The sequence below is a fragment of the Patiria miniata genome, unplaced genomic scaffold (assembly GCF_015706575.1).
Source record: "Patiria miniata isolate m_02_andy unplaced genomic scaffold, ASM1570657v1 HiC_scaffold_7, whole genome shotgun sequence".
NCBI classification, from domain to species: domain Eukaryota; kingdom Metazoa; phylum Echinodermata; class Asteroidea; order Valvatida; family Asterinidae; genus Patiria; species Patiria miniata.
In genome coordinates, this window is record NW_024037074.1 from 39,093,104 (window position 1) to 39,119,228 (window position 26,125).

General features: G+C 40.1%; 1 protein-coding gene across 1 annotated transcript; it reads right to left on the reverse strand.

Moving 5' to 3' along the window:
- Positions 1–7,515: 7,515 nt before the first annotated feature.
- LOC119746243 lies at positions 7,516–25,854 on the reverse strand. Its single transcript, XM_038223073.1, has 7 exons — positions 25,570–25,854; positions 23,906–23,990; positions 22,473–22,611; positions 13,423–14,666; positions 12,244–12,464; positions 8,745–8,834; positions 7,516–7,837 (listed from the first exon to the last, which is right to left on the reverse strand). Exons 1-7 carry the CDS (start codon positions 25,791–25,793, stop codon positions 7,756–7,758), a joined length of 2,085 nt encoding a protein of 694 aa, XP_038079001.1. The 5' UTR covers positions 25,794–25,854; the 3' UTR covers positions 7,516–7,755.
- Between the last annotated feature and the right edge of the window lie 271 nt (positions 25,855–26,125).

Below are 26,125 nucleotides of genomic sequence, written 5' to 3' on the forward strand. Positions count from 1 at the left end.
CTAATAAAAGGCCTTTTCCAAAGATGCGTTAGTTTTGGAATGTACAGCATCCACTGAGCTAAAAGTTCATCAGCTTAGTTGTTAAGCAACCCGTCTTTAGATTTTAAGCACATTTGCCTCTTGAAACAAACGGATGCACAAGTGATCTACTCTAAGCATTTTTGAATCTGATGAGAAAATTATATAATTTAAATAAATAATTCCTATGGAAGAAATATTGCAAGGGTAATTCTTAATTTCTTAATGTAACTTATTATATTGAACGTCAAGTAGTCTGGTTTCAAATAATGGTCCTTGTATAAAGTCAAGAAAAATTGTATTAGTACATGTACATGTACATGTATTGAGATCCATGGGTAAATAGTTTGCTGGGGTATTTCTCATCACGTGCGTTACCTAGTTCTTGCTCTCAATGTATCCCTCGAACAGAGCTCAGACGAGTGGTCACAAAACCAGCTTATACCTTTAACAGACAACTTTGAATCGAAGGTGCTTGCACATGTTCTAGTCTTTGAGTATAATGAGTAATTTAACTTAAATGTATTACAGCTTATGCTGGATAAATCTCATTTATTGTGAAGCTACAAGACTTTTGGAAGAAGTATATTTGGAAATCATTTGAATTTGGACAAAGTTAGCCAAAGAAGTGTAAATAAGAGTTATAAAATGTTAAAATTGTTCTTTTATAGTGCAAGGATATTTTTTCTGTGCCTATTAGGAAATTGTGTTTTATAAAGATTGTGTAAGCGTACATAGGGCAATACATATATAAATGACATCTTTAAAGAAATGTCCTCAAAAACAGAAACTGTTTGATCTATGGAGGGGGCTTACACATTCTGTCATTGCCAATTAAACAAAATAACTGCATTCTTATGATTCAGTTTGTTGGTTGATCATCAGCATCTACTTTTGCATTGCAAGTAATTCAAATATATTAAGCTGCACAAACAGTGAACATAAAATGTGTTCTATTGCCGCCTCTCCTCATTTTCTTTTTTACCAAAGAGCACCAAGGAATACCAAGGAATGGGGAATTGCACCAAGGCAAATGATCGTGGGCACCAAGGCAAATTATGGAGGACACCAATGTACATGAGGACACCAAAAAAAGCAAAATAGTACTCCACCTTGTCTGTACAATCCAAGCTTGAAAAGAAAAAAGCCGCGTCGCCGCATCAATTCCGGAACTTTGGTCTGACCAATGACCGAGTATTTTAATTTTTTTTTGGCCTAACCCACGAGTGCAGCCAATATGGGCCATGCTACTTATCACCAAGATAGACTTTAGACAGTTCTGCTTATTGGAGGCTTCATCCCAATAACTTAGCTATAGCTAGCAGTAAAACACGTCTATTAGAAGATGATTCAGCCGCTTCCATTGACTTGTATGTGACCTGTCGCTGTGATATCAATTTTACTTGGGAACATATTTTGTGCAAATTTCTACTCCCCTGAAAATGCATGAAAACTATTTGACCTCCGTTTTTGGTTAATCTCATTGAAAAGTGCAATTCTTTAAAACGTTTTAAAAAAAATTCCATGCTTTTCCTGACAACCGAGGGCGCTGTTGCTTTGATGTCATTTCAGGAAAACACTGTTCAGTTTAGGGGTTTTCTGTTCAAATTGTGAACCCAATATTTGCTCATTGAAAACGTGGGAAAACTTTGCTCAATGGCCTACTGTTAATGCATATTACTGGAAACAACAAATCGCCAAAGGAAATTTACGACAGCAAAATTTTCCAAATAAAAGTATTTTGAAATACCTCGTTAGCTGTAAAATTGAGGTCTTTGCCTGAAATGACATCACACTTTTGTTCATGAATAGGCAAATTTTCATTAGCATGAAAAACAAAAAGGCTTCGAAATGCCCATAAAAATGGCAAAATGAAACTTGAAAATAAGGTTATGAAGGTGAATTTACAAAGCAGACTGTGGGGCAAAGCCAACATTTAAATGGGTGGTTGATTTTTTGTTTTCAGGTAAACCTTTATAGTCTCTTACGTCCTGCTCAACCTTTCCCCAATTTCTTTGTTCCATCAAACATCTTTTCATCCCGATGAACCACAGTTAGCCCGGAATGCCAAGTAGGAGCAGAATATTTGCATATGGGTCTAACATAACATGAATAGATTGTAGCCGTGTCCTGTAATGGCATTAAAATGCTTCCATGTCTTTATCATGTGAATCCTGCCATTGGCTTTCTTTAGACTGGATTTGACGTGGGTGTCCAAAACGTAACAAAAATTTGTGATAGAGATTAGTCCTTCCCAGCACCCTATTTAGGGCGGTGGGTACAAGCAAAGTTCGCAAAGAGCCATCGCATCGAAAAATTTGAAGTAAGAATACCTAAATCAACCCGAAGGGCAAACGCTGAGACATAAAATACAAATGTATGCAGTGGTAATTGTAGAACTCGGGCAACCTCATTCCCAGGGTGTCGAGCAGTACACGCCCACCACTAGCTGCTTTCTCACCCTGGTATTGGATCATTTGCATATGTGCAAGATTTTTGAACACGTATGCAAATGAGGAATAGTCTGATGCCTGCCTGTGCGTTACATTATTTTGCGTTTGTTTTGTATGCGGTGTCTGGGGTAAAAACAGAATCAATTCGTCACAGGGTGAAACACGATTTTATTTGAATTAAACTGTTACGATCTTATCGAGACAACATGCAGTATCACATTTCATATTAATATGAACAAATTGGAAAGAAAATGAATATTTTCGAGATGGCATGGACGAATGATCGCGACAACACGTACTGCACGTTGTGAATAATAACACCAAATACACGATATAAATCCATTTCTGGCCAATTGCGGTATCGAATCAGGATACAGGAAGAAAGTTTCCTATCCAGGGCTTACTATTGGAAACGATTTTGGAAATAAAGTAAGCACTGGGGACGAGGTTGATGACATCTTTATTGCATTGTACACAACAGAGTCCAATGTACCGAGCTAGGAATTATATAAAGTTTTGTTCGTGAGTCAGTTGACCATTTCCTCAGTAGGTTGGAATGTTGGCTGTGTGTGGCGGATGGACGGTACAGCCCAGTGAAGCAATACTGCCACCACACTGTCAAAATACATGTAGAACTCTAGGTCTATAAGGCATCACACCGAAGTTCCAGAATTGATGCAGCGACGCGTTTTGTTTTTTTGTTTTTTTTGGCTTTTTTTTTCAAGCTTGATTTGTACAGACAAGGTTGGTAGGCCTACTATTTTGCTTTTTTGTGTCCTCATTACATTGGTGTCCTCCATAATTTTGCCTTGGTGAACATTATCATTTGCCTTGGTGCAATTTTCCCATTCCTTGGTGCTCCTTGCAAAAAATTTAAGGAGGTGCGGCAATAGAGGGCACTGTTGTAGCTTCCGTGTTAATTTGAAGAAAAAAAAGGTTGATGCGCATGATTAAAATCAACGAATGCGCTGACCAGAGACCGACTTTTTTTTTTTGGCCTAGGCCCCCCCTAATCATCATTCATGTTACCGGGTACTTAGTTAGGTGGAACCACCGCCACGGACATTGGTGGCGCTATTTTCTCCAAACATCAATAAAAGAGAATTACAGGGTGTAGTTGACCTTAGAAAGTTGGTTTGTTATAACATCGCATATTGGCGAAAAAAAGTTGTGGATTCCCCAAAATAGCGATGCCGTTTCGGTGCGTAAATTTCCCATACGTTTGTACACATAATCAACTGACAAGGTCACATTTATTTCAGCCAAATTGAGCATCATTTTAAGGCCAAAAAAATAAATTTAAAATTGCAATAATTTCAGAACTGCTTGCCCTATGAAGCGAGGTAGGAGACCACTTTAATTGCATTTTGAAAGCTCTTTATGTAGGCCTAGGCCTAAATTCTACACTTTCGAATCAGCTTTGAAATTTGATGATTCTACCCAACTTACTGTTGTTTCTCAATACATCAGAGATAATTTCACAAAACAGTCATCAATCATAAAAACTTAAACCATGCATACACAGTTTAAACATCCCCTAAAAACGCCCCCCCCCCCCACACCTTAAAGTTTCAGCGCCCGCCCACCCACCCCACCACTCCGAGATTTTTCCGGACAGGCCTGGCCACCTACCTTTGAAAAGCCGCCTCGTTGTCTCTCAGCGTTTGTTCCTCGTTCGCCCCACTTTGGTAGTAATCAAAGGCATTCTTTGACAGGTTTAGTCGCGCAATTTCTTCAAAATCCCGTAAACAAACCGGTTCGGCCTTCCCAGCCATTTTACTATTTTAGTAGTTGTCAATGCAAGACAGCCGGATGAGGGCGCTGTTTTAATTTCACAGTCGATCGCAGTCGTTTTTCCCAAACCGCGGCTTTGTCTACAGTATTATTTACCATCGCCTCTTGGATTCAAAAGATTTTCCTATGAACTCATCTCCAAGTTTAGGAAATAAAAAAGGATTTGAAAAAGTAAAATATGAACCAAGATTATAATAGGTGGCTCTTTGCAGTTATACAATTAAAGAATGCTGCAACCAATTATGAGACATAATGGGTCTCATATCTCTCATGTACTTCATTCATCTAATTATAGACATAACTCCCAGTGCCTTGAGTACCTCAGTACTCCGTTGCGATAATGCCTGGATAGGTTTCTGCAACGTAGCCATACAGATACAGATACAGAACCTGATGCCACTTTTTTCTTCATATATCATTTCAATAAAGGACAGTCTTTACAAATGTTGAAAAGATGAGAATCTGGGACTGAGACACATTTCCAATTTGGTTAGGAATTTATACTTATTTTTTCTTGACTCTGCATTGACTTTGTACTACACAACTGCTGAAGTGGCGTCTGGATACTACATTCTTTCCTGAGTGAATTCCTTATAAAGTATCCGAGTGGACGTTTCAGGAAAGTCTGTTAGTTATTTGAGAAATGTCTACGCTTCTGATGAGCAGCACCATGTGGACGGGGTTAGTTTGGGGGTGGGGTTGTTGTTGTTGGGGGGGGGGGGGGTTGGCGGGGGGTTGTTGTTGTTGGGGGGGGGGGGGGTTGTTGTTGTTGTTGGGGAGGGGCTGTTGGTGTTGATTGGGGAGGTTGAGGGGTTGGGGGTTGTGGGGGGGGGAGCTGAAGGGGTTTGGGGATTGGGTTAATGGGCTTGGGTCGGTTGGGTTGGGGGTTGGGTTTTGGGGGTGGTTGGGTTTGGAGGGGAGGGGTTGGGTTTCGCTGGGTTGGGTAGGGAGGTTTTTTTTAGGGGGGAGAGGGGGAATCGGTTGTAGGTCAATAATTATTACATAGGTCAATAATTATTACATACGTCAATAATTATTACATGGGGCAATAATGACATCTTAAAAGAAATTTCCTCACAAAGAAAAAACACTTCAAGTTATGGAGAGATTTTCAATAATTGTCAATGCCAATTACATAAAACAACTGCATTCTTTTATTCAGTTTGTTGGCTGAACATCAACATTAACTTTGCATGGCAAGTGTTTCAATAACGATTAAGTTCCAATAACAGTGAACAGTAACCTTGGTCATCTACATAATTTTATAATAAAAACATTTTCTTATTGTTTATTGCACGCATTTACAAACTGGAAATTATGTAATAAAGCCATCTTTAACAATTGTCATAAAGTTCTAAACTGTTTTTCAAAGTTTGAAACTGATTGTACATAATATGCTCCGAAAAAAAAATAGACAACTAGCATGTTCAAATATTCATTGAAAACTTGCTTAACAAAAAGGAACTCTTCAAAATCATTTTCTGAAACTTGATAAGCCCATACCTTTAACTGATAAACACATATATGACCATTGCAAGTGCTGAAAATAAATCAGTCACAAGTCCCTTCATAAAAGTCCAGTCACAAGTAACGGGATGAACAATAAGAAAGGAATGCCTTTGTCACAGTTCATTTGAATAGCTAGTGACTTGACTTGAGACTGAAGGACTTGTGATGGACTTGAGATGGACATGTGATGGACTTGTGATGGACTTGTGATGGACTTGTGATGGACTTGTGATGGTCTTGTAATGGACTTGTAATGAACTTGTGGGGACTTGTGATGGACTTGTGATGGAGTTGTGAGGACTAGTGGAGACTTTTGATGGACTTGTGAGGACTTATGGAGACTTTTGATTGACTTGTGAAGGTCTAGTGATGGACTTGTGATGGACTTGTGATGGACTTGTGATGGACTTGTGATGGACTTGTGTTGGACTTGTGATGGACTTGTGAGGGACTTGTGAGGACTTGTGATGGACTTGTGATGAACTTGTGGGGACTTGTGATGGACTTGTGATGGACGTGTGATGGACTTGTGAGGACTTGTGGAGAACTTTTGATGAACTTGTGGTGGACTTGTAATGGACTTGTGAGGACTTGTAATGGACTTGTGAGGACTTGTAATGGACTTGTGATGGGACTTGTGATGGACACTGACTCTGCCAGTTTGTATTGCGCAGCCTTTTCACTCTTGACAACAAAAATTTAAGTGTGGCTTGCAAAATTAAGAAAATAAAATCCATTTTTTATTGCGGTCTGGCTTACAACAAGACATGGTTCTTCACACTTACTTCTTCGACATAACTTTTGCAAAAAGTCCTTCCCCATTCTCTCACAATTCACAGTGCAGTAAATTAACGCAGAATAACAGAACTGGGGCCCCGCAATCCTGAATCAACTGGAATCAATTGAAATCAAGCAAAACAAGCTGCTGGTTTTGTTAGGATTAATGATAAAATCAGTGAAAAAAATGATTTCAGGTATTCAGTTACCAGTGCATGAAACATTTTGAAAGATGTTTTTAAAGTTCAATAATCCTTATGTTTTACATACTTTATGGAACCGCTTTTTGATTTGAATTAACTTTTGAACAATCTAAAGTCACTATTTTCCTCGGATGACTTAAACATAACTCTTAAGTACTTTTCAATTTCATTTTAACATGAGGAACAAAAAACAGATTGCACAACAATTATTGGCAAGAATAACAATAGCAAGAAACAATTGTAAAACATCGGAATCTTACACGATAGACCATTATCATGTTGCGGCCATCTTGATTTTTTTCCCTATTCAAATGAATGTAACCAAAGCGAGGCTGGAAGGAAAAATAGTCTGGTTCCTTTTGGCACAAAAACAATTATCATTCAGTGCTTTCGTTAGATACAGGGAATATGACCGAAATGGTGGCAGCATGATAACGGTCTATACCTCTCATCCTTGACTACCTTTAAAGGGAATGTACAACATTTGCTTTTGCTGCAATTTTCAGAAGTAAATAGATTTGGGGGATTAGAATGTTATAGCAAATATTGTTAAACTGACTTGTTTCACGTTTTGGGATTGAAGATGCTGGGAAAAACCAAGAAAAACATCATGTTCTTGTAGTCTGGTTCCCTGACCCACTCAAGATGAAACGGAGCAGTTTGTCAACTTTGGGGAATTGTAAGGTCAGAGAATCAGTCTAGCACCGCAGGCTTGTACTTTCACAGGTGTGTAATCAATCGCAAAGAAAATGCGGCAACACTAATTATGAAAAATTAAGAGCAGTTTTTGAAAAAAAGCCAATTTTCTCCAACGCTGGTCGGCCGTTGGAAAAATACCATTTTTCTTGAAAATGTCAGCACACCAGGAGCCATGATTTTACAGGGTGATTTAGAACGAATCCCTAATAATCCAGTAAGGTATTTCGTGATAATTTGATCATTTCGTTTTTGATGTTTGCAAATGTTGTATCTTCCCTTTAATGGCATACATTGGCACTCATTCAGTGTAACTCTGCACTGGCATGGCTGGCCGCTGACTCCCTTTTGTGTTTGTGCCACTGGTTCCACTGACGGGCTCTGCAACTACAGTGTTTGAAGAAAAAAAAGAAAAAAAAAACACTTTAAAAACCATTTTTGAGAGAGGTGCACTAAAACTAGCTTGTTGTCAATAACATACATTATGTCAATGTGTGTTATCAAATATATATATATAGATAGTTCGTCCTTCGAAACTCGAACATGACAGCCAACATCTCCATACTAGTTGGTGTTGTGAGTTCCTAGATGGCTAAGAAGTCCAGTTCTAGCCAGGAAGCTGAGGTCACACACTGGACACACTAGATCGGGGGGGGGGGGGGGGGGGGGGGGAGAGTTGGACACGTAGGGAAGCATATAGCTGACGAGATTTTTGTTGCTGTCGTTTCAGCTCAGCCTCCCTGATGAACCAATCCACTGTCAGGGTTTGAACTCAGAATGAGGTAAACTTCGAAGAAAATAATAATGCAAAAGCTGTTCGACCAGTTTCAAGATTTAGAGGATCTGGCGATATTTAGAACTTTCTAGCAACAACCAATAGGAGACTCTCAGAATTTTGGCTATACCCTTGACCACAGACAAATCCAACCCATTAAGATGATGAGATCATACAATAGACCAATTCATTTACCCCCCCCCCCCCTCATAATTGGTCAAAACATCACAGGTAGGCCTAAATGAATCAGTCTTTTCATGAAGTGCTTTGACAGGGTGATAAGCTAACTTCAGTGAGCACTGCGAGATATTTGTCAAAAGTTTTCCCTCGTACTACCTCTCTCTAGAACTTCCTACCCACATTTGATTCCCTTCTACCTATAATCTTTAACAATTCAGATGATATGTGAACTGCCACTGTGACTTCTTTTTGTTCTGCAATTTTTTCATCCTAGTTTGTGGCCCACATCTTAAGATGCTCTTAGCTTGTGTTAGGGGCATGCCATCAAGCCAAATGTACCTGTACTGTTTCCTGAAGTCGGTGGGCAGTTCCTTCCATGTTTGGCTCAATAGTCTCGTAATCTCCCTTCCTTGCAATCTTGGCCACTTGCTGAAAAGTAACACGCATCACAACAGTCATTAGTATTATTACAAATCTTTAATTAATCCTCCTTTTGTTTGATCAGTCACAGACAATCAAAATTCAATCCTCAGGCATGCAACTCGGAATTTAGAAAAAAACGAGGAAACTCCAAACCCCTCAAGACTTTGTACAGTATTTTTCAATTTGTAATGGCATTCCTGAGAAGCAAAAAAACAAGGAAATCAGCGGATCCGAGGAAAAGTTGCATGCCTGAATCCTGTTCCTGCCATGCCTTTAACACAGGCTCGTCACCAACAGTCAGATCATATTTCTTGTTGGCACTGTGACAGTCAAATTCATCAACAGACGAAAAACAGGTGACTGGTAGGCACAGCTGGCTTATCAGTCTCCTACAGTCAAAGCATAGCTATATCACGTTATATAACAATCTCAGCCAATTAATCCTGTTTTGAAGGCAGGGAGCACTCAACTGTTTAAAACAGTCACTTGATTTATTTTGACTGCTGGGCTGGCCTTGGTGAAATCGCCAGCCAGAGAGGGAGGGTTTTTAATATTAAGTTCTCCACTATCAAACTTTACACACACAAAATGTATACAAAAAACAGGATTGACATCTCTCATGTTGGTCGGAGGTACCCTATTGAAGTAAAACACGGGTACCCGAGTACCCATTAAAGAAACCTAACTCCAAGTTCAAACCCTGAAAGCTGTCTGTAGGCTCTATATATAGCGTTACGGTGTAAACTGCAACTTTCGCGAGCAACATCTGTTGCGCGTTAAAATGCCAACGTCTAGCTGTTTTGGTTTTCCATGTAGCCTGGTTTTCATTTTGAAAACTTTCCCTTAAATGGCATTCAAAAAATGTCTTCGTCTGAGAGATTACTTAGTAATTTGTAAAGTTGGTTACAGGTACCCGATCCCATAATCTGGAGCTGTTCCTCTATAAAACATCCCTTGTCATTAGGGTCGGGACTCAAGCACCCAGTTCCAATACACTTCCCCAGTGCACTTGCATACCCTTACAGAAATGTCCCATGAGCATCCCATGGGATTCCCATGGGGTCCCATGGGATTCCCATGGGACCCCATGGGAAACCCATGGGGTCATCAAGAACACCATGTAAGTTAAAATGATCATCATGGGAAACCCATGGGAACACCATGGAGATTGCATGGACAACATGGGAACACCATGGGGATTTTACGAGCTCCATGGGAACACCATGGGGATTTTACGGACACCATGGGAACACCATGGGGATTTTATGGACATCATGGGAACACCATGTGGAATTAATGAACACCATGGGAACATCATGGGAATTTATGGACACCATGGGAACACCATGGGAACCCCATGGCGATTTTATGGACACCATGGGAACACCATGGGGATTTTATGGACACCATGGGAACACCATTGGGATTGAATGTCACCATGGGAACACCATGGGGATTTACTGGACACCATGGGAACATCATGGGGATTTTAGACACATGGGTACACCATGAGGATATGGGGATTTTAGACACATGGATACACCATGAGGATTCGGACGCCATGGGAACACCATAATGTGGGTGATATAAATTATGGATACAATGGGAACACCATGGAGATTTAAAAGGCAGCACGGGGACACTGCCGGGTTATACTGGAGAACATGCATGTGCCATGAAAAACCATCATAGACCCAATTGCACTCCCAAGTTATAGGCAAACCTTTCTTTGATTTAATTACTTATTCGCCTAGCTGTAAATTTGAATTCAATTAAAAATATTTCCCTTGTGGCCACAGAGGTTATCAAGAATTCTATTTGTTAAGCTGACCATGGGAAACTCCTGTGGATGTTCACCAATTGAACACAATGGGATAAACACCATGGGACACCATGGGAACACCATGGGAACACCATGGGACACCATGGGACCACCATGGGACATTTTTGTGAGAACCTCTTACAATAACGAGTGTTGTAATTGCACATTTTTGAATTTTTCTGTTGATAAGTGAAGTTAAATGATGCATACAGTATTTTTTTATGTGGACAATGTGGCATTCAAACTTTGGATAATATTGATTCATTTGTTATTATGGTTGGAAACATTTATAAGAAATAAATTGGGAACACTGTGATAATATGGTACAACTTGACAAGTGGTATGGGAGCAATAATGTGAACTACAGTCATAGAGTGCACAAGCCACTCCTATTACGTGGAACATCGGAGTTCCGTGATGTGCTTTACCAATTTGGTGGATAGCACTTAACACACAGGATTAAAATGTATAGGACGTTGTTATTGAAAAATACCATGGAGCAATAATTTTTTTGAGAAATGAAAGGAAACCATACATGGGAAAAAGCCCATACAAAATTTTCCATGGGAAAAAGCCAATGGGAAAACTCCCATGGGAAAAATCCCATGCTACATGGTGTCCAATTCACCATGCAATTCCCATGGGGTCCCATGGGAAAATTTCCCATGGGAATTACATGGGACATTTCTGTAAGGGTATGACCACTGAGAATTTCGTGAAAAAAAAACTAAGAAAACTCCAAACCGCGCAAGACTTTGTACAGTATTTTTCAAGTTCCAATGGCATTCATGAGAAGCAAAAAACCAGTAAATCAGTGGATCCGAGGAAAAGTTGCATGCCTGTATGACGTGTTCGTCTGGAACACGCAACAAGGTATATAAGCCTCTGTACTGATGACGTCACACTTTGTGACCGTTTTAGCCGATTTTTCGGCTAACTTTGACAGATTTTTTGTTAAAAAACAAGTTTGACAGAAAATTTGACAGAATAGATTTTTTGGCAGATTTCTGGCAGAATTCTGCAAAAATGGATATTTGACAGAAAAACATAGCAAATTTAGAGAAAATGGTACATTTGTTTAAAAAAGCTTCAATCTTTTCAAACAAACCCTTGCATGATGGGACAGATTGGCTGGTCAAGGTGCTGAGGTTCACTGGGAACCGGATTTCGTCGTGACGAAACCGCGTTTTGCCCGATATTTACGCAATTTCATAACATCTTTTTGTGACAATAGATTGTTTGTAATGTAATTTGAACCTTAATTAAGGCAATACTACAACATCTACATGTGATTTTAAGTGTTTATAGCGCATATGGAGTAATTCTGGGGAATTTGGCAGATTTTTGTTAATTCTAACAGATTTTTGAAGTCCATTGAGCAGAATTTGGTCATGACCTTACGGTCACCCTGCTGTGTTTACCTGTGCGCTTTTCTATGGGGCTATGAAACAGTCGTCCCCACCAGGCTCCCAAACACACATGTAAACAAAGCTTGACATTATCAATACAGAGGATTATTGGAAACGGGCACGTGTAGCTGCCCTCTTGTGCAGTGGATGAGGCCTAGTGAATCGGTCCATTAGAAACACTTACTCTCTAAACTGTGGATGGTTGACTTTGGTGAAAAGCTGGTAGCCATTAATCCATGAGCGACGCATTGAGTAACCTGACACGGCCGCTGGCGTCATAACAGCGTGCTGCTGATCACTATCACATGCGAACTCAATAGGGCTGTCCGAGTCCTCCAACTTCAGAAAATGTGGGTCGACCACCAACTTCTGGGCGCTGAGGTCGGTGACTGGGGGCTGCTTGTTCTGGAAACCAAAATAATTGGTGAATAAACCTAACGGCCAAAACTGGGATTTCACACACTCTGGTCTTTTGTGAGAAGCTTAAACTTTTTTGCCCTGTATTTTGTGACCTTGCCGGAATAAATCAGCGTTGTATATAAAGTCCATCACAAGACAATCAGAAGTACAATCACAACTTTTAAACACTTTCCAAATTACAAGGCAGGTCACAAGTCCAATCGCAAGTAAGGTCACCAGACACAAGGGATGAAGAAACACAAGGAGTGTCTCTGTCATATTTCATTTTTACTTTAATATTGACGTGTGATTGACCTAAGAGAACCTGACAACAACTCTGAAAGTAACAATGAAAAACCATTAACCCCCCTGCTGTTTAAAAGGTCACAAACAGTCAAAAGTTTCCTTCCACTTCCGCTGCTATACTTTTAACACACCAATGGGTCACTTGACCAATACTGACCCAAGTAACTAGCCTAGCTCAGCATGCATGTTTGCATAGGAGGGTTAATGGTTCTAAGAACGATTGTAAAAGACTTTTTGTTTTTCAACTGCATTTGGCAGCTTAATTGTTACATACTAAAACGAAGCTAAAGTAAATATACAACATTTGCGTTTTCTAATTTTCAGAAATGGATGGATTTGGAGCTATTGCTTTATAGCATATATCGTTCCACTGACCTGTTCAAATGCTGTCCTTGTTCCCTGACCCTATGCTTCAGACAAAATGGGACAATTTATAGATGTCAGGGAATTGTCAGGTCAGGGAACCTGACTAGCTGGCTTATGCCCATTCACGGGTATGTTACCAATTGCAAACAAAATGTGGACTAACCAAATTTGGTGAAATGTTACCTTTTAATAGCATGGTCCTGATGGTTGAGTATGTGGCACATTTCAATTGCAGAAACTATTACTGAATAGGTAAGCAATAAAATAATAGTGGAGATATATTCACACTAACCTTCACTAAAGAAGACTGCCCATACAAGTGCAGCAATGTGTTAGCCACTGCATCAATATTAGAGGTGCCAGTAGCTGGCTGGATTGGGACGTAACGAGTCGTGCTCTTGCAGGCCGAGGGAGTCACGGTGGTTGGAATTGGTCGGGTTGTTTTGGACACTGAACGGTGCGGAAGTGTAGTTGGAATAATAGTAGACTCACAAGATACCATGTTGATAGGAAACGAAACTGGGTGCTGTATGTACAGAGAAGAGCTCAAGATGCAAGGGAAGACGTCGGTGGAGCTACTGACCCTGCTCTCGCTGGCGATCACAATCTCAGGTTCTGAGGCTGCAGACGGCAGTATCTGGGAAGATTCCAGAGAACTAGGAAAAGCAACAGCAACTGGGATATTCGGTGATTTGTTGTCATTGAAGACGCCGGACGCAGCGTACGCCGGGAGGAACTTGGCTGAGTAAGAGTGCTCTGAGTGAAGTTGGTACTGCAAACTGCAGGATTGGATCGGTGCCGTGCCTACAGGAATCACGCTTGATGCTGAAACGCTTGGAGGGCACTCCTCGAGAGGTTTCGGTGTTGCAGGTGGGAGGGCATATTCCCCATGAGGAGAGGCATCAGCGTGAATGTAATGATCCAACAGCCTTACTCGTTCCTTCCTGACGTTGGAAGCAGAACTGAGACTCGATCCCACCTTTCTCGGCCTGCTGTTTTTCTTGGGATCTCCGTGCTCATCTGAGCCATAAGCAACTGCCCGCGTTGGCTCTGGGACCTCCTTAGGTTGACTGGCAACTGCTGCTGATGCATCTGATCCTTTTAGAGGAGCGGCTTCGTCCACAACCAAGTCACCTTGACCAGGATCTGTTCGAGTTGGTCCTGTCAGTCTTGCTGGCTGAGAAGGGGCTTCGTCAACAACCAACTCACTGTCATCGGAGTCCGTCGGAGTAGTACAAGTCATCAGCCTTTCTGGAGGACGGGAGGGTTTATCAAAAGCCATCTGCGGTATCCCCTTATACACAGCTCCAGAATTTGTGCTCAGAGTCGCGGTACTGCTAGTCTTCGGTGTCGCCTGAGGAGACTTCTTGGCGAGTCTGGATCGAGAGAACCTCCTTGGGGGAGTCCTACCGTCGGATTCAGTTGGCCCTCTCCTAGCTATCAGATCTGTGGACAGGTCTTTGGCTGCCTTGTGGACAGTCTGCAGCATTTTGGGGCTGACTGGAGTGGTAGCAGGAATTTCCAGTCGTTCTCCGCCTAAAAGGAGTAGGGAAACAAATCCACTTTGAAATACTCTGGACATGGATCACACTTGTAAAATATTAAAAGGCATATGTAATGCAATCTTTTTTAATGCAATCGTTGAAATGTATCTTTGTGGCCCATTTAGTGGAGCTGCTAAGCGAAAAATCATGCACTTTGTGGTAAAAGCATGAAATTTGGCATGTGGGGTCAAAATGGGCTAAAAATCATTTTAAGATTGGGACCCATCCTCGATCTTGCCCATTTTGGGGGCGGAGCTTGATTTTTCAAAAAAGGGGGTGCAAACAATACAAACTCATGAAAACTGTATTTAACATCAAATTTCCTTGGTTTTTTACGCTTTGAAATAAACTTAAACATGAAATAAGACATTCTAGCATTCTAACACCTGTTAATTTTCCACCCATTTTGTGGGCGTGGTCTAAATGGTAAAAGAGGCGGTATATATTAGCAGTTTGGTTCTATTATGGAAAACATCATTCAGTTTGGTGGTAAAATTCTGAAAATTGGCATGTCCAATTGAAATGGGCGAACATAATTTTTAGAGGTGAACGCATCTTGGATCTTGCCCATTTGGGGGGCGGAGCTTGATTTTTCAAAAAGGGGAGTGCATAAAAAGAAAACTCAGAAAACTGTATTTTACATTCACTTTGTTTCTCATGCTTTGAAACAAAGTGGATGTAAATTCTAACATTCTAACGTGTTATTTTCACCCTTTTGCGGGCGTGGCCTAAATATGTAAAGAGGCAGTACATTAGAGCAGCTAGATTCAAACGAGGGAAAATCATCATTTTTGCTGGTAAAAACACAACTTTTCCATCGGTTAACTATGTTTACCATACACTGTAAAGATAAGTTTAAACGGTTGCAAGACTAATTGTTGCCCTTTAGGGGTGGAGCTACATTTTAAAGTAGGCGGCTATAAAAAAAATCATATCTAAATTGTTACGATTGTCTACAAGTAACTTACACAGGTCGAGTCAAAAAAAGGAAACCCAAATGGCAGGACAAATTTTTTTAATGAAGTTCTGCATGTAGCACTATCAAAATCAAGATATGTAAGCCCAATTTATAAGCTTTGTTTTAGTACAAGAGTCATTCAAATCACTTATGTACTTTGCAAGTTACAGAATTTTAAACACAAACACCGTCTCAAAAGTTCTGTCAGCAAAACGAAAACAATTCACATATAGGGGGATGCGCTGGAATTGTTTTCGTTTTGCTGACGGAACACACACCATTTTTTGTGATACGTGGACAGAACTTTAAAACAGTGGTTGTGTTTAAAATTCCGTAACTTGAAAAGTACATATGAGTGATTTGAATGATTCTATTGTACTAAAAGAAAGCTTATGAATCGGCTTTCATATCCTAGATTTTGAAAGTACTACTTGCAAAACGTTATTAAGAAAATGGTCCCGCCATTTGGGTTTCCTTTTTTGTTCACTCACCCTGTATACTTACAATGGCGGCATTTCCTAATTGTGCATGTATTATAAACACTATGGGGATCACAAGGAGAGGGAGGGGAATTAGGGGCGGCCCAATGAAGGATTTCTTGAAAGTGCTCTTCTAATATGTTTAATATATATATATATATAGGCATATAAACATGAAAATGTGCACAGAATATACGTCCATTCCTTGCAGTGTGTACTGTTGGATTTATATTAGATGGATGTTGGGACTTGGGGAGTAATGTCTTACTGACTGAAAAGGAGGGAATAATGTTGGGTTTTTTCGAGAAATTATGTAACTTCTTAAATAATGCGTTAGCACTTGGATATGTTATTGGGAGAAATTGCAGTTGACTCCCCCTTCCCCAAATATAAAAACTACACGAATATATCAATGTAGCTGATAACATTATTTGAGCCATTATTTGTTCCACAAACAAGTTGTCACTTGATACGAATTCATACAATGATATGAATTTGATTTAAAAAATAAGATATCATTTTCTAATTCTCCCTATTTAGTATAAGGCCTAATGTCCAGTTTGCTGACGTCACGATCCTAAAACCTCACAAAGTCATTACGTTTTTCTATATAATATCTAAGGGTACGTTTGGTAAAATTTGGATGAATGGTTTTTAAATCAAAAATAGTCTAACTTTCTTGGACGTGCTAGGGGGTGCCCTTTCAGGCGATGACATCGCCATGCCACCGTTTTTATGCCCCGCGGCGAAGCCGAAGGGGCATACTGTTTCCGCCTTAATTGTCCTTCCGTGGGTGGGTGGATGTGTGTGTGTGTGTCCGGACAAATCTTGTCAGCGCGATAACTTAAGAAATACTTAAACATATGAACTTCAAATTTGGTTTGTGTATTGTTCTTGGTAATCCTAAGAAGCCTATTGCATTTGGGACCGAAAGGTCAAGGGTCAATGTCACAGTGGCTGAAACAATAGACATTTTGTCAGCGCGATAACTTGAGATATACTTTACATATGAACTTCAAATTTGGTTTGTGGATTGTCCTTGGCAATCCTAAGAAGCCTTTTGCATTTGGGGCCAAAAGGTCAAGGGTCAAGGTCACAGTGGCTAAAACAAAAGAAATTTTGTCAGCGTGATAACTTGAGATATACTTTACATGTGAACTTCAAATTTGGTTTGTGGATTGTCCTTGGCAATCCTAAGAAGCCTTTTGCATTTGGGGCCAAAAGGTCAAGGGTCAAGGTCACAGTGGCTAAAACAAAAGAAATTTTGTCAGCGTGATAACTTGAGATATTATACATGTGAACTTCAAATTTGGTTTGTGGATTGTCCTTGGCAATCCTAAGAAGCCTATTGCATTTGGGGCTAAAAGGTCAAGGGTCAAGGTCACAGTGGCTAAAACAACAGACATTTTGTCAGCGTGATAACTTGAGATATACTTTACATATGAATTTCAAATTTGGTTTGTAGATTGTCCTTGGCAATCCTAAGAAGCCTATTGCATTTGGGGCCAAAAGGTCAAGGGTCAAGGTCACAGTGGCTAAAACAATAGAAATCTTGTATTTATTCCGAGATCATAGGGATTAGGGATTAATTCATATAAAACACCTACACGAACGTGTTTGCTTAATTTTCATTCATACAGATGTGAGTAAATGCTTCAAAATTGGAAGTAAAAGCAAATGCCATGTTTTATTCATACGAACATGGTATCATTTGTACTTTATGAACTTTGTTAATATTAATTTTTCGCGATTAACATATAATAAATGCTGTAGCTTTCGCACAGAATTATTTGCTTTATAATTTCAAGGTTGCCCCAACCCAGCCTTGTGAATGACAAGTGCATATTTGAAATCTGAAGCATTTACTCCTTTATATTCATACGAAACGTACAGATGGGAGTAATGCAAATGCCAGTTTTTATTCATACGAACTACCGTATGGTATTATTTGTACTTTTTCGCGATTAACATTAATAAATGCAGTAATTTTTGCGCAGAATTATGTGCTTTTATATTTTCAAGGTAGCCCCAACCCAACCCTGAAATATGACAAGTAAATATTTAAAATTTGTAGCATTTACTCCTTTTTATGCATAAGAAACGAAGTAAACGCTTATAGTGTAGCAAAAGCTTAAAGGTAAAAGTAATTATTTTCAGAATTTAGCAAACGGTTTTTAGTAAAAGTGTTTGCTTAATTTTCATTCATACAGATGCGAGTAAATGCTTCAAAATGGTAGCAAAAGCAAATGCCATGTTTTATTCATACGAACATGGTATCATTTGTACTTTATGAACTTTAATAAATGCAGTAATTTTTGCGCAGATGTATTTTACTTTATAATTTCAAGGTTGCCCCAACCCAGCCTTGTAAATGACAAGTGCATATTTGAAATCTGAAGCATTTACTCCTTTATATTCATACGAAACGAAGTTAACGATAAATAATTTTTTTTCTGGTAATGAAACCAAGGATCCTCAAAAGTGCATGCCCCAGGCACTGTAGCTCGCAAACCCCCCCAAAAAAAACGTAGAGAGAAGACAATGAGAAGAAATTACAGTTTTAGAGGTGGGAGGAAAACCCCAGAAGAATAGTCTGGGGAAAACCCACTGAATCAGGTAGGGACTGAAAACCCAATCCACATGTAGACCATGGGTGCCGATGCACAGCGCATTGTGCACGTAAACGGCATTGCGTTCGTCGCGTTTGATGCGCTTTTTTTGTATCTGTCCTCCAGCACGTGACCCTCCCCGGTGCCGCTTTCCGTTTCGGTTACGATAGTTTTATTTTCTGCAAACTTATAAACGTGTAAAGCTTTACAGTTTGCAGGCCATTTACTCAAGAGCAAATGGTTTTTAGTAAAAGTGTTTGCTTAATTTTCATTCATACAGATGCGAGTAAATGCTTCGAAAGTGGTAGAAAAAGCAAATGCCATGCTTTATTCATACAAACATATGGTATCATTTGTACTTTATGAACTTTAATAAATGCAGTAGTTTTTGCGCAGAATTATTTTGCTTTATAATTTCAAGGTTGCCCCAACCCAGCCTTGTAAATGACAAGTGCATATTTGAAATCTGAAGCATTTACTCCTTTTTATTCATACGAAACGAAGAAAACGATTATTAGGCCAAAAAAGGCTCTGGTTTCTGGTATGCGCGCGCGTCGCCATAGCCATGCGCGTCGGCAATGTAAGATGATGTCTTTTAATGTAAGATGATGTCTCAAACCACCAAACTCACTGGTTCGACTGGAATCCTGCTGCTGCACAATTTTAACGTGTTATTTCTCATAAAGTTATTTCTCATGTCTAAGTTTATTTCAAGCATGAAGAACAAAGGAAAATGGATGTTAAATACAGTTTTTCTGAGTTTTTATTTTTTGCACTCCCCTTTTTGAAAAATCAAGCTCCGCCCCCCAAAATTGTGCAAGATCCAAGATGTGTTCACCTCTTCAAATTATTTTCAGCCCATTTTAACTGGACCTGCCAATTTTCAGGATTTTACTACCAAACCGAATAATGTTTTCCATATTAGAACCAAACTGCTAATATATACCGCCTCTTTTGTACATTTAGGCCATGCCCACAAAATGGGTGGAAATTAACTGGTGTTCGAATGCTAGAATGTTATATTTGAGTGGTCGGGTACAACCCGACCACTCTTTGGATTTGTTGCGATTAATCTTTATTTCTTTCTTTCTTTCTTTCTTTTTTTTTTTTCTGCATAGCACGTTTCCGCGGGTTTTCTCCTAAACGGTATATGATATGAACTTGTACCTTTGAACATATATTGACCCTCATTCCGGGTGGTGCATATTATGACGTCACTATGACGTCATCGGGTGTCAAATTACAAGCGATTTTCGTTGAAAAAATGACGATCTTCTTTCATCTATAACTCTTCAACAAAATGATCAATTATGCTCCAACCTTGTAATCAGATAAACCATAAATTGATAAACATTTTTTGTTGTGTAGGTGAACTCGCTTGACCTTTACTTCCGGGTCTACCGAAAGGTCAAATTTAGGTGAATTCAAAATAAAGACATTAGCCTGAAATCGAAACAAAGCACAATTTCTTCCAAACGGTTTACGGTATGATCATAAAACCTACTGTGAACCTGTACCATGTTACGAAGATGTTATAACTGTTGTTACGTCATCAAAACGTCATCAGGTATCAAATTACAAGCGATTTGATTGCACGATTTGACAAAATACTTTGACCTATATCTCTTGAACTAAATAGGGTATCGTGTTCGTTTTTTCGTGAGGTTGTAGACGGTGCCTTGAGCAACATTTCTTATTCCCGGGCACAAAACTGCTTGACCTTTACTTCCGGTGTTACCGGGAGTGCAATAGAAACTGAATCTAACTCTAAAACGGAAGCATTTTCGTACAGACAAATACATTATTGAAGTGTTAAGTGAGGAATGCCAAACACAAAAACATTATTTTGACGTCATCCAAGAAAGGGCGCCCTCCAGCGGCACATGGAAAACAGTTTAATCTTTTAAAATGTTAAAACCCTTAATCAAATTTTTATGATATAATTGCCCCTATATATCCCGTGAGCAACCACAAATGAATTTGCAAGGTTTCATAATCATGACGTCATCAGACCGGAAGTTACTGTAGGGAGAATTCAACAATGACCATTTTATTTTTAAAGTCATCTTTTGATCCTTGTCTCATGACTTTGTTTTTTGCCCCCCCCCCCCAAATGACATCTGTTACACTTAATATTGACCTTTTGCTTCCAAATACTGTGACGTCATCAAACTGGAAATTAGCTGTTATTATTACATACACTTAATTTCCATATTTCCATGCATTATTTTTACTTAATGATAAACAAGTGTCCTCCCTTCCCTGTTTTGACTGATGACGCCATCAAACCGGAAATAACTTGTACTCAAACTGTTTACTGAAATTTATCATACCTTAAAAGACGCATTCTTTATGTGAAAAATAATTGGAACTGGAAATGTTGAAGTTCTTGGTCCGTTTTTTTCTGACATAAACATATTCATAACTTAATTGGACAATGTCTAATGAAATGGTTGTCTACCCGACCACTCTGCGTTTGTAACAACAAACGCGAACCTCTAGTTTATGTTTAAGTTTATTTCAAACCATAGAAAAACAAGGAAAATGGATGTTAAATACAGTTTTTATGAGTTTGTATTGTTTGCACCCCCTTTTAAAAAAAATCAAGCTCCGCCCCCAAAATGGGCAAGATCCAGGATGGGTCCCGATCTTAAAATGAATTCTAGCCCATTTGGACCCCACCTGCCAAATTTCATGCTTTTACCACAAAGTGCACGATTTGGGCCAAAAATGGACCTAAGCAGCTCACCTAATTTAACTTTATCTTTAATCTTCGTATTGCCATTTTAAGAGCTTTTTTGATTGGTTTTATGCTGATACAAATTTCCATATTCAAGAGCAAAACTGTGATGTGATTCAAGGCAGAAACTTTACTGTCACATCTGCTTCAGCATAAAATGCCGCCAGAATTTTGTGGGCTTGCTGTGGTTACTTGTCTGCTTGTAGTGATTCGTTGTTGTTTGACAGTTAAGACAATGAGAAAACTTTATGCACAAATGTGTGTTTAATACGCAAAAGTTTGGGTTCACAAACTTGAAGAGAAAAAGCCTAATCCGAAGAGTATGTGCCTAAAGTGACATCACATCAACAGCACCCTTAGCTGTTGGGAAATGCATAAAACGTTTTAAAGGTTTAAAAAAGAGTGCACTTGAAAAAGATTTTTTACCAAAAAGGGATGTACTCTTAGTTTTTCATACATTCAGAGGAATGGATATTTGCTATGCTCCAGTGTAAAATTCATTTTATTGACCCTTTAACCAGTTTGGGTCGGAGGACATGATAACACGTACTATAACGCGGCTGAAGGGTTAAGACTTCAAGAATGCTACGACCCGCCTCTGGGTGACGTCTGAACACGCTAATACCTTGTGCCTTTTGTACACACACACACACACACTAATTCTGTGAAGTCTGTGGAGGGGGACCATGTGTTGATCTTGAATTGGCCGTTGTGCACGGCCTATTGTTTTACAATTTACACTCCACTGCACAACTCGGAGTATTGAAACATATGAGGTTTCAGCAAGAAAAATTGAACAGATACTGTTCAAATGACTCTTGCGAATCAGTATATGTGGCGTTTGGTTGTACATCAGAAGTTGGCTGGAAAATGCCGCCAATTTCGGCAAAAATAATCCCGGCGCGAAGTGGTTAAGGAGCAAAAGAAGTGCAAGAAGCGCAACCAATTAGAACCAATGCAAGAGGCCCGTTTGGCTCATAAATTATGTATGATTTATAATACGAGTACCTACCGACCACAGTGTTTAAGGGTATGTTGAAGCTGATCCTACCGTCCTGGGTATTTTGTTCAATGCTACGCTCCAGGCAGAGATGAGTTATTTTATGTTGTAGAAAATCAATGTAGTCGTTTGCCGTCCTGAGAACATTGTACTGTACAGAAAGAAGATGCAAAGGTCTAAGAAGTGTTCACAGGGTTAAAAAAACGAACTAGATCAAGTGTTGTAAGACTACTGATAATTGTATAAGTAAGGAACACAGGCTTTGGCTAGAACCAGCTTAGGCCCATTCTAGACGCCGTGCTACTGCCGCGCCAAACTTAATTGACCTATTGCCATTTGCAAGTTGGCCAAGCCCCTTAGACAACACTATGGAATTTTTACGCCAAGTTTTGTCTCAGAGGTTGCACGTTCAGTGTCCATTTGTATATCATGTAATTGGACAATATTTCACAAGCTGCGTTAACGCAATGCTACCGCGATTCTTCCGCGATAGGTCAATTGAATGAGTGCAGCAATAGCTCGTCTACAGCACGGCAGTTGCTCATGCCGAACTTAATAGTCAAACCTTAATGCATCTGGAGTAACTGGCCAGGATAAAGCAGTTCAAGAAGTTCAATAAACTTCCAGCGTGATCAAGTTTTCAAGCCAATCTCACTCCCCGTGATGCGGACGCGAGAGAAGGTATTGTTAGCATGCGCATATACATTCCTAAAATGTTGGTTTGAAGCTGCGGACCTTCAGATTGTCAGAGCTCCGCCAACTGAGCTATCCAGCCCCATGTTGGCGGTTCCCCAATTTGTCAATGTCCTTATTGGTTTAAGGGGTGCTAGTCAGAAGCCATGAACCTGTATATGCCATGTGGCCAGGGCCCAATTTCACGGCGCTTGCTTAACAGTTAGCAGAAAAGTTGTGCTTAGCTTAGCAGAAAAATTTGCTGACCTTAAGCACTATTTCACGGCGAAGATGTGCTAACGGTCGCGCGTGCATGGCGATTTCTATTGTTAGGTCACTGAGTTAAGCAAATTTTTCCTCTGAAGTGAGCGTGCCTTTTGCTGTGCTTATGCTTACTTTGTCCATGAAAAAGACGGAGGCTCTGATAGCAGCAAATCGTGTGCTAAGCAGCGCCGTGAAAATTGGGCCCAGCAATCACGCCCAAAGTCACGATGCTAGCAACAGTGGCAAACAGGCTCCAAACCATTAAAATGGCAAACTGGGATCACTCAGAGACAAACTTCTATTGCCCCTTGAACAAGGACACTGACAAACTAGGGACCCGCAAACATAGGGCTGGATAGCTCAGTTGGTAAAGCACCGGAACGGCAATCCAGAGGTCCCATGCAGGTTCAAACCCTGCTCCAGTCAATTTCTTTGTTCACTTTTGAAAAAGTTATTTTTATTCAAATTTCTTGTTGGAATTGTGTTTTTGCACATGAAAGTTGACATACCTTTGTCACACTTCTGAAAGGATTGCCGGGGGGTAGAATCTTGACCAGTTCCTTCATGGCTTCATTCAGGCTCCGATGGCGCTGTCTAAACCAAAGAAACAGATAGCAATTCCAGCATCACAGATATTTCAAATCAGACATTTTTGGGGGTACTTTAAAGGTATAGTCCATCATTTGTAATTTGTGCATTTTGTTCGTTTGAAGCAACGACAGTGCTCAAAATCTAAAGAAGGGTACTGAACAACTAACCTGATGAAGTTTCAGCTCAGCTTCAGCTGTTACGAGAAAAACACCATTCTAGGATCTCGATTTCAAATCAAAAGTGGCTGAATCATGTTTGGAATTGGGCATGAATTCAGCGTCCGAGACACGTTCTCACTGAGCCGATTGCAGCTACGCGATGTCGCGCACTGATCCGATGAATTATAACAACTGCGCACGCGTGTGCGTCGTGCCAATGCTTGCGCGCGTTTCGCCGAATAACAAAACGAAAAACTAATTTAAATTTCCTACGGTGCTTCTTAAGAAGCACCGTTGGAAATGCCTTTTTTCATTGATTTCTTCAAAATGACAGCTTGCCATAAAGTCCCCTTACTATCTTTCAACCAAGTATGTTTTCCATCACTATTACGTCAGTCACTTTTTGGATAGCTGCAAATGATGGACTCTGGCTTTAAGAGCTCAACAAATGAACCTGAACATGTATTTTTCAAATCTTATACATCATCGCCTAGTAAGGGTCAAGATGATTAGGGTTGTCCCGAATATTTGAATATCAATTGAATATAAGAATAGCTTTTTGCAGCTTTGAACATTCGAAAACAAAATAAACTCTGTACACACACGACTGTGTTGATACTTCATCATAAAGTTGCGGCGTTTTATTGTCAGGTACCACTTTTTTGTTGACAGTAACTTTTTGTCGACAGCTGTTCATTGTTTCTATCCTTTTAGCAGATTAAAGCCCTTGACAGTAATAAAATAAAAAATATCTTCTGCATTTTAAAAATAATGTTCTGTTGTGCACATGTGCAGTGGGAATACAAAACTGTCGAAAGCGTGTTAGGGCCAGGCACCTTTCTCTTTCACAGCGGTGAGTGTCTCTTTCACGGTGGTGCATTTCTCTGTCATGGTAGCTAGCCTCTCTTTCAGAACGTGTGTCCCTCTCTTTCAAGGGGGCACATCCATTTTTCACAGGGGTGTCTTTCTCTCCAAGAGTGATTAACTAATGGCCGCAACTAATAATTGGTAGCCGCGACATAATAACTTAAGGCCGCAACTTATTCATCTCGCTGCCGCAATTTATTAACACACAGCCGCGACTTTTTAACTCGCGGCCGCGACTTCGCAGCCGCGAGTTTAACAAGTCACGGCGGCGAGATGATTAAGTTGCGGCCACGAGATAAATATGTAGCGGCCCCAAGTTATTATGTCACGACTACCAATTATTATGTCGCGGCCATGAGTTAATCACACTTTGGAGAGAAATACACCCCTTTGAAAAATGGACTTACCCCCTTGAAAAAGAGGGACACACGTTCTGAAAGAGAGGCCAGCTACCACGACAGAGAAATGCCCCATCCTTAAAAGAGAAACGCACCGCAGTGAAAGAGATACCGGGCCATAACAGGCTTCCGTATAAATCTGATTTGCTGGACACCCACCTCTCGTGTACCCTGTGTACTTCTCTTTTCTCTTCCAAACTACCCATCTTGGAGCCTGTTGCCTCAGCTCTGTGTGACGTACATTCATCCTGGTCAAGTCTCCTCACTTCCTTCCCGGAACGAGTATACCTCTGTTGCTTCTTCGGCAGAGTAAAGGGCGGCTTCACCACGATCGTTACTCGCTTCCGTCTGTCAGTTCTTGAGTTCCTCTTCACTGCTAGCATTGGGACGGCCGTGTTTCTGCTGCTTGCATTCGGTTTGGTCCGCTGAATTGAGAAAGTTATAGGGTCCACGAAATGAATATTACCCATAGATATATTATTCACATCATGATACATCATTGCCATACAGGGTGTTTAAAAAAAAAAGAAGGAAACCGAGCTTATATTGTTGATTTCTCGGGTATGACTAATTAGTTAGGAAAATGGTAACCACCATCTGTTACATAACCATGTCTTCTTTTTCTTGACACCACGAACTCCATTTTACCGTCACGGATGACTGAGCACCAAAGTGATGTAACTGACATGCCAGAAATGGCCTTGTACCACATGCA